A 14,030-nucleotide genomic window follows, 5' to 3' on the forward strand; every position below is an offset into this window, starting at 1 on the left:
AATGTTATTTAACTGTTTTTTATAACTTAATGGTGTTTTCGCATAATGCAAAAATGATTATTGGTCATAAAATGGAATTTTTAAATTTTATGTTCATAAAAAAAACGTATTAATAAATAAATTCTGTGACATATAAAAAAGTGGAAATTGGTTTAGATATAATTTTTCTTCTAACAAAAGGAAACGTCTGTAACAAAATAATGAAAGATGATGATGGTGTTATTTATTTCTTTTTAGAATAAAAAAAATAACATTTTATGAGAATTAGAAGTTGATGTCTGAATAATTTAGTTGCCTTAGGAAATTAAAAAAAGGCTTAATTTAATAGTTAATTTATATTTTTAGTCTTTGTCTAAATAAAATTAAGATTAGTCTTTTTCTGTTTGTAGAAATACTATCATTTTCATTTTTCTTAGACAATTTCTGTACTCAACATCAATACAGACAATCATTAGGCATTTCGGCAAAATTTCTAACTTTGAAAGCCCACGATAGGTTCGTAACTTATCAAAACCTAACCAATATGTATTTTACCATTCAGGACACAAATCGATACTCATTTGTTTAAACGCAAACCAGCCCAATAATTTGACTAGATTTAAAATAATTGCATTTCGTAACTACTATTTACTAACAATTGGGATATAGGGACTCGATACGAGCTTAACTATTAGAGGTTTGGTGTCGATGGCGTTGCTGATAATACTGCACCAAACAATCAAATGATCTGTGGTTCTCCATCCGGGACAGTACGGTGGAACGTGGTATACGTCCTGATACATCGTTTCCATTCTGTTTTGTTCGACTGTAAACCGACAAGGTTTATTTTGATGCTTGGAGTAATGGTTATAAGGCCAAAGGGATATATTTTCATCAAGATCTTGTTCTGGTGCGAAAACTGGAACCAGAACCAACGGATTTACCTCGGAAGGCCACGTGGAAGAAGAAGTAGAACCTTTTTCCTTTGTTAAATGTTTCATTTTTGCTAACCTAAGAAGGCTCTTTTCAGTTTCATTATAGAGTGCTGATCCTAACAGTACCACTTCCAATTCCTCCACCACCAACACCGCTTCCGGTGCCACTGGTGGTACCAGGTGGACTGCCGACGTTTGAGGGATTTCGGTCAGATTCTGGGTGAGGCAGGGTGACAACCGTAGCAGTGCCTGAGCTGGACACGGTGGTGGCTACGGTGGCGTTGCCCAGGCTAGGACGGTGGAAGTGGCCGCCGTCCGGTGAGGTCCGGTTCTGTAACCGCACTTGGACATCGTTTAGCTCCTCTTCGTGGTCAGATGATGTTGTACCCCGGTGATGCTGTACCAAATGGAGAAAGTAAAAAGAACAAAAATTAGGTTGCACTGCATTAATAAGAACAGTTTAAATCAATCTACAAAATGAAAGGACAGTTGAAATTGGAAGAGTGCATGATATATCGAAAGTAAAATATAAGTTAATACGAGTTTCAAACAAATTGAATGCTTCTTTTGCTACTTAACTTGTATACAACACGTTCTGAAATATTAATTTAAAGAATTTCTGCTGATAAAATCATGTTTTTTGATCAAGCAATTTGTATATAATAAAAATATTGTGCTTTCTTGTTGTTGGAATAAACAGCTTTTTTTTTTACATAAGAATATGAAAGAAGTTTATCAGCATGAAGTAAAAGGTAAATACAATTAATGTATAAATACACTTGCTGATTCTTCGATCAGACTTTAGAAATTTTTAGTTATAAATACCAAGTCCTTTTTAGATATCTATACTCATATATGTGTCGATAAACGTAGATATCGATATATTTATAAATAAAATTATATAGTTTATTACAGCTAAAGAGAAACACGTAGAGAGAACTTGATTTTTATATTAATAAAACGATAATAGCACTTACTTATTTTGTTAGACATTTTATACTATTTACTCTCTGTTTGAAAATACTGAATAAAGAAAAAAAACTTAGTAAAGATTGAATAACCTTACTCATTTGATATATATTATTTGAGAAAATTTAACGAAAATGACTGAATATTTTTAATTTGATATGAAGATTAGTTTTAAAGATTTAAAAATACAATTATTAAAAATTTAGAATAATACAGATTTAAGAATTTTTTACTCCATTTTTCAATCGGATTATGCAACTTGTAAAAAAAAAACCTGAATTAAATATCGCTGAAATTCAAACAGTTGTTATTAAAAAAAGGGAAAAAAAGAGATAGAGTTAATCATAACTTACAAAGATGTTAGTTGTTGTTGCTTTATATAAAATTTGTAAAATTAAAGAAGACAACATTAAACTACCTTATATTACAATCACGCCAAAATTCCCTGATACACCTATCACATTTCGATTTATCAGTTTTGGTATTAATACTTATACGAATACACCAGGTAAATTGTTGCTAAATATTTGAATATTTTACTTGATCGGAATTTATTAGGATTATTAAGTATTATAAACCAGTTTTTATCTTTATGAATAATAATTACTTTGCACCCATTGAATCTTTAGACATCAAGGACATTTTTGCTAGTATACCACTGGCCAAACTTTAAGATGTTCTTTTCTCATGCATTTATAATTTTAGAAATATTCTTGATATCGATTTTGAATAGTGGCAAAATATTGCTTAATTCTGTATTTTTAATAATTTTATCTTCAAATGAAGTCTTTCTGCAGATTGTTGACAGACCAAAAGGTGCCAATTTTTCAAGTATTCTAGTTAATCTTTTTTTTACACTACTTTGAAAAGAATGCTGCAATTTTCATTAGGAACGGATTCGGATTTATTGATAACTTTATTATATTTTATTGTATAGATTTTATTGGCATTGCAAACGCAATTTATCCAGAGAAATTGACTCTGCTAAAAACTAATCAGTCTAATTTATCGTCAGAACTTCTTTACTTATTCATTTCTGTAACAATTTACAGAAACGTTATCTTATTTTAAATTAGTCGCCTTAAGCTTATTTGTAATCATGATACGCATATTATAAATAATCGTAAATTTTTACGGAAACTTCTTGAATAAGAGTGCCCGATCAGATTTACAGAGAGGTACCTGGTTTAGTAGAGGATTGCCTTCCAGAGCGAAATAATGCTTAACTTTATACTATGGTAGGGTCACCCTTTTCAATTATCCTTAATAGTATTTCTAATTAATAAGTCCCATTTAATTTTTATTGAAAATATCGTGGATTTTTTGTTCTCTGTTTTGGCATCTAAACTTTTTTAATACTCGAACTTGCGACCCTTGACTCTCATCCGGGAAATTGAGTTTCCCTTCTGTTAAATATTTAATTATATATTAAATTCTTAATAATATATTAAATAAATAAATTCTGTTAAATATATATAGATAAAATATAATTCCTTACTTCTACTTCGATTTTCGGGATCTCAGTATATAATCGCGATATGACTTGCTTTTGGTTTCTTGCTTAGCTTTTCTTCTTGGGGCAGTCGGGGGTAAGGTTGCTTATGGTATATTACTGTCAGCTGCAGAAACTGCTGACGACATAGTAATGACCCCCCTCCCTCTTGATTCTGCCATGTCTGTCAGTGCTTCCATTTCAATTTCCATTTTTTTGTTCCCTTTCTTTTTGTGTAATGTTTAGATGCCATTTAGATTATTTACGATTTCCTGTTATTCCTTACGATTTCCTATTATATATATATATATATATTTCCAATTTTGAAAGGATAAAAAATTATTTTATAGGTACTCACGACAAAAATTTTAATANTATATATTCCTTTTTAATGAGTAGTTCCTTTTTAATATTTTAGAAACGTTTGATAAAATGTTTTCAAAACTAATTATGTAAAATATGTAAGATTCCTAATTTAAACTTAGTGTTTTTTAAAAAATAATTTTATTTTAAGAGTTCTACGCATTTTTCTTTCTAATTTTTGGGAAATCTGTATTTGTTTGAAAATTTACCTGGCTATTTCTTATGCAATTTTCAAAAAAAAACTTTTGTGTAATTAAAATTATAGCTATTCATTCAGTTACTTATTCTATTTATTTAGTTATTATTTAACCACAATAAGTTGGAGGGTGACACGAAAGCTTAGAAGAGTTTACTTGTTTATGGGTGGAGAAAGTTAAAGTGCGGTAAATATGAGCGCATTTCTTTTGGCGAGAATTCTAAACCGGTAACATTTTGATTCCTCGGTTCACTGCGATAGCTCTTTATCTTTAAATAAGTTTTTTTAGAGCTCTTTAAAAAAGTTTTTTTTTATTCCTTTCTTTTTTACAGTACGCCGAATAAAATATCTATATTCAATTTCACTTGAATTTCCTTTTCTCTTTCGCTTCAAATTTCATTTGCCTTTTCCCCCTAAAATCGCTGGAATAAACTCTACCGGTTTGCTTTACTCTCACTTTGCCCACGCCAACTCGGTATGGGTAGAGCCCCTGAATTAAACAGGCCGACTTATCATTTATTTTTGGAGCAAAGAGCTAACATAAGCACATAACATAACTAATACTAACATAACGTTAACTTGCGAACTTGTTTGCTCCAATATTGCTTGATAGGTCAGCTCTGATAGTATAGGAGCCTTAGGTATGGGAGACTTGATATTAAATTGTGCAAAATTTCCCTAAAAAAATAATGTATATAGAAGTTCTAAATTTTAAATATAATTTTCTGTTCTCAGCGGTTTTATAATTCTTTCTAACAATTATTTATTTATTCTACTTGGCTTAATATATAAACGAATTTCGAACGAAACGAATTTAGCTTTAGCATAAATACCTACAGTGTTTTCTTTAACTAGTTTAAAATTCAGCGCCAATTAAGCTGAAATAAAATTATTCAACTTAAATTCTCTTTCTTTAAATGTAAGAAATATTAGTTATTCATTAAAATTATATGACATGTTACACTAAATTATTTTGCATAATCATATATTCATAGATTCAAATAATCTTTTGAATACATATATATACGATGGATTTATAAACAAATATTATTAAATGCATTATTACCTTTTTTCTTGTAAATTTAAAAATGAACAAAAAGAAATATATTTACTGTAAAAAAAGTTACAAATACTTGAAAGTACACTGGTTATGCTTTTCCTATTTTCGAAACGTGGCTATCAATATTTGCTTAATGAATATCAGTATTTACCTGAATTATCTTGAATTCATTTTGAAGTTAATTGTTGTAACCTATATCCGTATAGATAAATATAGTTGATTAAATTTAATCAAACAATTAACCTCATCAGAAATTTATTCTGCATTTACAACGGTGAAAACTTATCAATAAGTAAAGGGCAAAATATATCGATTTAATTAACGCAAACAATCTATTTAATCTGAAATTTATTTCGTAATTAGAAGATTTTATAGACTCTACTTTAAACAGATCTATCAATTCAAATCTTTATTGAGAATTTAATATAAATGTTATTACAGAATAGCAGTAAATGTTTATTTAGATGTTGAGCTGTATTATGCAAAGTTTAAGAAATAAAATATTTAATTAAAACTCTTCACAACTAATTAATAAATATGTCATGAAAATCATGCAACATATTTATAAATATTTTATTTAAAAACATGAATCACTAGAAATGTTTATGTAAAAATTTAAAATTTAGGGATAGGTTAAGATGAATAAAACAAAATAAAAATTAAAAATATACATGCTGCAAAATTAAAAAAAAATATTATAACTAATTAAATGGTGAAACTTCTCTTTTTGTGCTAAGTAATTTGTTTAAATTAAAATAAAAAAATATTTTGTACAGTTAGATTATTTAAGGTAATTCGTTTATTTATCTTTAGCATAAATACCTTCAGCGTTTTATTCGTTTTAACAGTTAAAAAGATGCATTTTGAAAATTCAGCGCTAATTGAGCAGAAATAAAATTATTCAAAATTTTATTTGACGCTTCAATTTTTTTTCTTTAATGTAAGAAATATTAGTTATTCATTGAAACTATGACACACTATATAATAAACTGTCTAAACGTAATGATGTACATAATTACTTTTTTGAAGTGTGGATTTATAAACAAATATTATAAAATGTATTATTATCTTTTTTCTTGTAAATTTAAAAAGGTGCAAAAAGAAATATGTTTATTGTATATAAAATTAAAAATGTCAGGAAGTACATTGGTTATGTTTTTGATGCATATTTAAACCAACTTAAAATACTTTAAAGGACGTGTTTGTTTTTAAAGTTTTTTTAAAAATTCAAACGAAATACAATACACAGATCTTTTGTATTTTAAGTACAACATCGACTTTATTCACTTAAAAGAACAAAATCATTGACTCATAGTAATTTAGTAGAACACAAAACAAATGTATTTAAAAACGAAATTCAGCTTTAAAAGCAGCAACAAACATCGATTGATTCACAAGAAAAAGAGCAGACGATAAAAGAGTGAGATTTGCGAATCTGGCAACACGATTTTTAAGCTATTCCATTTTAAATCTTTACGTGCTACTGCGATCACAAAGCAGTTCAATGTCATCGCGCATGCGTCCACAGCTTGCGTGAAACTTCAGTGCGTTCGTGTGTACAATAGCCGAGATAATTTCGAAGCAAATAATTTAAATATTATAGATCAGACGAGAGAGAGAGAGAGTTTCGAATGGTTAAGGAAACAAAGAGGAAGAAGAGTGCAAAGCTGCCTTTTTAAAGCAAACAACAATAACACAATGCAAAGAGAAATAGATTTGAATGCAGGGATGCATAAGTGAGCCAAGGTGCGAGTAGTATAAGGGGTATTTTTACTTACCCCACTGCTAAGTCCCCCGAACTACTGAGGGCACCTACTCTTCTCTCCGACAACAGCCCTGGAAATGTTTCTTAAATTAGAGCAATGAGCGTTTCGGAAAACAATTATACTTTGCACTCTGCTTACTCAATGTCCAAGCAACACTTATGTCAAATTTGTTAAACTAGCTTAGCTGACTCAGGTCAGATTTTTCACATATACTTAATGAACTCCTGTCAGATTTGTAACGTATTTTTTTGTAAGTAAGAAAAGATAAAAATGTGCAATTTTACTTATTTAAAATTATTTTACTCTTAAGAGAGTATTGGTAATTTTAATATAATTGAAAAATTTTTTAGAATAAAAACTGAAAAACATATTTAGTTAAAAATATTTTTTTAAAACAAAGTTTCCATTTCAAATTTCTCTCTTTCTTTTTGAAAAAAAAAACTTATTTTGCGTTGTAGTCAGTATTTAGAAATATTCTATTGATAAATTTTGTTTTGCATTAAATATTTTTAAAATTTTTAACTTACTTAAAATTAAATTTAATTCCTTTTTGATAGTTTTATGCTATATAAAACGCGTAGGAGAAGGAACCACATCTCGTAAGGGGTCGTTTAAATGTAAATATGTGCAAAGGATAAATTTTTAAAAAAAATTAAAATATATTAATCAACACAATACTTAGCAACGGCTGTTTAAATTTTTACATACATAACCTTCCGTTAGTCGCGCGCACCTCACAGGTGCATCCCTACTGCATTTCCACCTCCTTTGCCGTCAAAAGATTTTTCCGGGGGTCGAGCCTAATGTTATGTTCCTAACTTTGGATTACTCAAATGTCCGTGTAAAACCGACCTTAGAACATGTCGATGGAGAGTTGGAACCGCTCAAATCACCCCTCTGGTGCAGCGCGACCATTGACGCAAGTATTATGGATATAATATTTTTATGAATTAAATATATATATTTTATCTCATTTTCTGTCCTACTCAACGTAGCAGGTATAAATGGTCAAGTTATATACGAAGAAAATGGTTACGGAGTAAAAAACCGCAGAACCTTCTTGCGTCAATTGGTTGATTATCTTGGGATGGAGGAAGAGATCCGACGCGGGAGCAAGAAAAATTTATCTTCGGTACTTCGCTAAATAAATTTTTTGATATTTATCTCTGTAAAGAGTCTTAAATTGGAAACAATTAACTATTTAAACTAGACTAAATTTCATTTGGCTTTCAAAAAATCAGAAACACCTCATAGGTGCAACGCGATTAACCATGTCGGAAGCAAGTGCGCGACTAACGGAAGGTTAAATTGTCTGATTTGACGTTTGTTTGAAACTCATAGTTTAATTTATAAATTATAAGAAATACATGTGTTCCACGTGAAATAAATTTTATTTTTCAGTCTAATGAATATTTTTTTTGAAAACTGGAAATCATTTTATGATTATTGCGATTATTGAGAAACAAAAACAAATAAAAAAAGTACGAATGTAAATAGTTAAAATGCACACAGCTGTTTTAATGTTACAAATTAATATTTCCAAAAAATCTTACTCAAGCTGTATTTTGCTGAAATTTTTTATATTTGCGCTCATAACATATTTTTTTTGTTATTTCAAGGACAACTCTGATTATTTTATGAGAATAATGATTTTTGTGCACTTTGTGATAAACTGAACACAAAAATTGTTTAATAATTTCAGAAAAGAAAATTATTCGGCATAAAAAAATTACAATTATTCTAAATATATATCTTTAACTTGATTCAAATTTCTTTCATTTAAATGGCAATGCTTAAATCATCGTGAAGTTCAAAGCGTTATTCCTTTGTTGTTCTTTCGAGAAATTCGAAGTACGAGAAAATTCTTAATTAACTATTGTTGCTGAATTCACATTTTTTCTATAATAGTTTGCATAATAATATTAAACGTCGTGAATTAAATCAGAAAATTTCTAAAAAAATATGAGATTCAGAAATAAATTAACAATTTTTATTAGGAGTGAATTTCTTAATAAATACTCAAATTTTTAACTAAACAAAATAGAACTTTTCTTCATGACAACACAAAAGAACTACTGAGTCAGGTATAAAATGAAAAGAAGCTACAAAACGCTCGTGCTGTCACGGATAAAATATAAATGTGAGGAATATTTAGCAACTTAGTCAAATTATATTAAAAATGATTCCTGTGAGCGTAAGATTAATTTTTAGATCATTCTCTAAAGAAGGACTGTAGGTGCAACCAAGTTCAGAATAGATATCAATATTCATATTTTGTCACTTACTTTTTTTTACAATAGTAGCCAAACATATTTTAAGGTATTATGTGCAGAGTAATTCGTTTTAAACTTTACGTAAGAAATCTTATGATAAAGTGGCAAAAAATAAGTACTGATTAAATTATTTAAAATACAATTTATTTTAATACCTTTCTTCTTATTTACTACAAAACAGGAAAAATTACTTAGATAAAGTAAAAAAAAACTTAAAAGATGGTAGCTGTGGGTTAAAATATAAAAACAAATAGCTTTGGTTGAATTGTAAAACAATGAAATATTTATGATGCGACATCTGGAAATAATAATTTCATATTTTTATAACATTGAGTACTCAAGTTATAACTATATTATTATAAAATTGATTTAACACTTTTTTGAAAAATTTATTCTTTATTTAGTTCTTTTTTTCATTGCACTGAAGCACCTTTCTCAATTTAAAAGTAACAAAATGAAATTGAATTAAAATTCCATTTTTTATTAAATTTAGATAACTTAAATTCTGTTAATTAACATTATTAACTATTTATCATAAAGCAGACATTTATTTAACTATTTACTCTTAAAATTTGTACAAATTTTTTAAATTCAAATCAGAACGTAAAATACGAATCAGTTTTTTACATAATTTTTTTGCATTAAACTATGCAGTAATCTAATTTTAATGCATATAAATCTACAGGAAAAAAAACTAAGTTTTAATTTCTTTTTATAAACATGATATTAAAACTTTGAAAAATCATTTTAAAATCCTTCATTTGTGAAGTTAATATATTTATACAGAACTATAAAATAAATATGCGCTAAATATAATTAAAGCGATTTTAAAAGTATGCCTTCAATTAATGAACAAAATAATGTATAACATTTAAAACATTTACAAACAATATAGCAATACATGTAACACTAAATAAAGGAATATTTTTTTATGATAGTGCATTCCAATTAGAGTTAAGTAGATAACAAAAAAAAATATAACTTTCATAATTTTTGCGTTCCATGACGATATTATTATCAGAATGACTAAAATAAGAAACAAAAAAAACAACAAACTCATGAAAGACTTTCATTTTTTCTTGTTAGAGGAGGAAAAAAGTAGAAATTATGGTCCTAATTAGGTTACAGTCTAAAGAATCGAATATTCTTGGATCTAAAGTTGTTGATTTAGTTGTCTCGCATAATTGCCGATTTTCAGGAAATTTTATTTTCTCTCTTCATGCCTTGCAACTTAAAACGTCATCCGTAAGACGAAGCCAAACCCTAGTCCCAGATGGTAATTCAATTAGGCGAAAGACCCTAATTTAATTGAAAGGGGTTGGCGAGTGTTTATCAACAGCTCCTTGCCAAGTTATTTAATTGGTTATTGGCGTTTTTTTCCATAAACACTCGCCAAGTCTGTCGTATTTAATGTTTCGGTGTTTTTAGAGAAATTAGATTTTAGAAGCCTTATTTTTTTTAGAGGTTTTGAAAAGTTAATATTTTTTTACAAAGTTTCATGCGCAATAAGAAACGTGATTTTTTTTTATTGCTATGATACAGTGTTCAATGTTTTAATTAAATGTTTGTTAAAAATTGAAAAGCTTACTAAACCACGTTGTTGAACTTTTTATTATTTTTATACATTAACATTTAATGTTTCAGAGCAAAAATTTTTTTTATTATCTGATAAAAAAATGTGCAAATTTTATTCAATGATGCATATTTTAACATTTTTTAAAATCAATTTACTTTTGTCTGAGAAGAATACACTAAAAAAGAAGAACGAAATAGATAGTTAATTTGTTTCACTCAAAATATAATGCTTTCCTCTCAATAATAATAATAATCACAAAACAGATCAAAATGATTTTTTGACTTTTATATTCTATTCATTTAAATTCTCGTCTCATTGTTGGTGTAAATAATCTTGTTTTCCTTTTAGAACTCTTTGTTGATTCAAAAATATACAAACGTTAATGAATAAAGTATTTTTTTAACATTTTTGTTAGTTTACGTCCGTTTGATTAAAAAGAGAAAAATATTAAAAACATTGACATTAAAAAGAGAAAAACAAAACTATTAATTTGTTTGATTCAAAATACAAAGCTTTCCCTCAAAAAAAGTTAGTTTAGATTGATTTTTTTCTTTTATGTAATATTTTTTTTGAATTGTCATTTCATTGTCAGTGCAAATAGTCATGCTTTCCTTTCTAAAGCTCTTAGCTACTTTTTTCTTAAGAATTTTCTAATCATTTCAGAAATCTTTGATTAAAGTAATTAAAATCAAGTTTTGACAACAAGAAAAAGTTGGCTAGTTCACTTTTTCACAATAACGGTTAGATAGTTCGTAAATCCAGGGCAATAATATCTCTAACCTTTTTTCATTTTTTTTTCATTAATGCAAACCAAAAAAACTTCTGTTAGTTCGAAGCATACATTTTTTAAAATTGTAACAATGTAATGTATTTTGTAGTGCTTTTATTATAATTTTCTTAAATAATAAACAATGTTTTTGCATCAAAAGAGGAAGTAAAAACCTTTTTCTAAATGTGAAATTTTCTACTTTCGAGTTTGAATGTTTGGATTAACGAAGTTAATTTGTTTTCTTTTTCTTGAAAAAATCTATGTAGACAAATTTTTCTCATGCTAAATTTTATCTGTACACTTCTTCATAAAAATGTTTTTTGATTTATTTCAATAACTTTTTGACAGTTCATTTTTAAAAATTAGATAAGATTTAGCAAGGAGATATTCCATGTCTTATTCATGAAAGGCAAAGTCAAAGTCTGAATTGGTAATTCATTATTTTGACAATGACATTTTATTTAATTTTAAATATTTGTCAAATTCTTACAAAAATTTTAAAGCTTATAATTTTTCAGTTTTGAAATTTTTAAAATCAAAATAGTTTTTAAGTTTTAAAGATAACAGTAGTTTGTAGTTTTAAAAGATAACAATTGTTTTAAAACTTTAACAGAACATAACAAGAATTTAATAATTTTAATAAAAAATTAGTAAATTGATAATCAAACAAAAATAAAATAGAAATAAAAATAAAAAAGAAATAAAAATGAAATAGAAATAAAATTAGTAAACAAATTTCGAAAGTCATCAATACAGTGTAAATTTTGTAAAGTAACTACTAATATTTTTCTCTTGCAGTAAATGTAAAATATTATTATAATTTAATGAATGGAACCACAATTTTATATAACCTTAATTAACTTTAAATTAAATTAGTGCAATTTTTTAATTATGAATCGTATAAAAAACTTTTCATAATTTACAACGTTAAATTCTCAGATATAACTTTTCTTAATTGAAAATCATTCAATTTATAAGGTTAACCTAGTTTATTGTTCTTTAATATATATTGCTGTAATCATATAATAATTTTTCTTACAAAGTTAAAAATACTTGATTAATAAAGAGAATAATGTTGCAGCATTAAATGATGATAAAATCGTGAAAACAATTAACATTCAATTACATTCTTCAGCTTTCAATAATAGTCATTACTTTCCTAAGGCGTCACCTTTCTACAATCATTATTATTAGAAGCATATTAGCACTTGAAGAACTTTTGCAATGAAAAGGACGATTAATTTTTCAAAAGCAGACGATAATAATTCAGGGAAGATGTAGAAGCAATTGAAATGGAATTATTTTCGGGTATACCATTGATCAAGAGAAGGACCTCATGGAAAGTGATAACCCCTACTAGATCGAAATGTAATGACAAATACAGCGGTAACATTTCTGCCATTTTTTTGGTGATGAATGATTTTTCTCATCGACCGCTAGAAGCGCCGATAAACCGAAGTTTCTTCAGTTGAATGGCATCAATAAAAAAGTGTCAAAAGATATGAAGTTCAGGAAAACAACTATTGGATTGATAGAATGCTTTAGAGGTGACGCTAGGGGGTGATGCAATGTTGAAAACACTTTTAAGTGATAAATAGAAGAGTCTAATAGATGTCTTTGTCCTTAGGAATTGATTTATTTTTGCGAGAAAAAAGTGTTTGGGAAGAGATCAAGTAAAAGGTTTTAGTTTGAAAACATGAATTAAATTCTTTGATTTTTTTCTTGTAATTTTGTTTTGCTTTCGAAAGTTTTAATAGTTTTTTTAAAAAATTTATTGCTAAAAATTGTTTGTAACTATGAACTTAATAATAATGATTTTAATAATTTAAAAAATAATTATTCTAAAAAAGTTTTATTTCAAAATAAATTTATAAAATAAAACTCATTGATTTGTAGAAATTTAATTTCCACAAATGCATTTTTTTAAACTTCAATTAATTTGTTTATAACTTTATAATTTGTTTTTGAAATTAAATCAATTTATAATTTATCGTTAATGTTTTAATCACTCTGAAACAAGCCCATAATGTAACACACAAAAAAATTCTTTAGAAATCAGGTTTCTTATAAAAAAAATCATTGAAATTAATTTAATTGTGAGTTTGGTTTACTTATATTCTGGTTTATTTACAAATTTTTTTGTTTTTGAAATGAATTAATTTTTTTCATGCGATACAATTATTTTTGATTTTAAACATAAAAAGGAATTTAGAGACACAAAAATCGCGCCATTATTTGGAATTCCAATGATGGTATATCATTATCAAAATTCAAGATGATAGTGCATTGTCAGGACTATGCACAATGGATACACTATCATTAGGATAGTGCATTACAGGACTATTATGATAGTATATCATCAGGACCCAAGAGAATTTAAAACTGCTGCTTTTATTATTGCTAAATATTTGAAAATAAAGAGAAATTTGGAATAAATTATCTTTTTCACTTATATATAACTTAATTTATTGAAATTTCTTTGATGTTGACGACAAAATATTTTTTATGAATATCACATTTTAAAATATCACATTTTAATAAAAAGCTACACTGAAAGGATTTTCGTTAATTCAAAATTTAACTATTACTCAGTAACTAGTGAGAGGTATAATGGCAACTGTTAAAATTAAATTTAGAACAAAATATTAATTT

At 26.9% G+C, this 14,030-nt stretch overlaps 1 protein-coding gene across 2 annotated transcripts in view; it reads right to left on the reverse strand.

Annotated features, from left to right (window-relative positions):
• Positions 1-406: 406 nt before the first annotated feature.
• LOC107436508 (potassium voltage-gated channel protein Shal-like) overlaps positions 407-14,030 on the reverse strand; it is a 262,174-nt gene continuing 248,550 nt past the window's right edge. The window contains exons 5-6 of one of the 2 annotated variants that reach the window (XM_043047653.2): positions 6,773-6,830; positions 407-1,311 (exon numbers count right to left, since the gene is read on the reverse strand). In XM_043047653.2, the coding sequence (XP_042903587.1) occupies positions 6,807-6,830 (24 nt within the window). In that variant the 3' untranslated portion in view covers positions 407-1,311; positions 6,773-6,806. The remainder of the gene's footprint in view (positions 1,312-6,772; positions 6,831-14,030) is intronic. The other variant, XM_021146537.3, reaches the window with a different exon arrangement.

The sequence above is a fragment of the Parasteatoda tepidariorum genome, chromosome 10 (assembly GCF_043381705.1).
Source record: "Parasteatoda tepidariorum isolate YZ-2023 chromosome 10, CAS_Ptep_4.0, whole genome shotgun sequence".
NCBI classification, from domain to species: domain Eukaryota; kingdom Metazoa; phylum Arthropoda; class Arachnida; order Araneae; family Theridiidae; genus Parasteatoda; species Parasteatoda tepidariorum.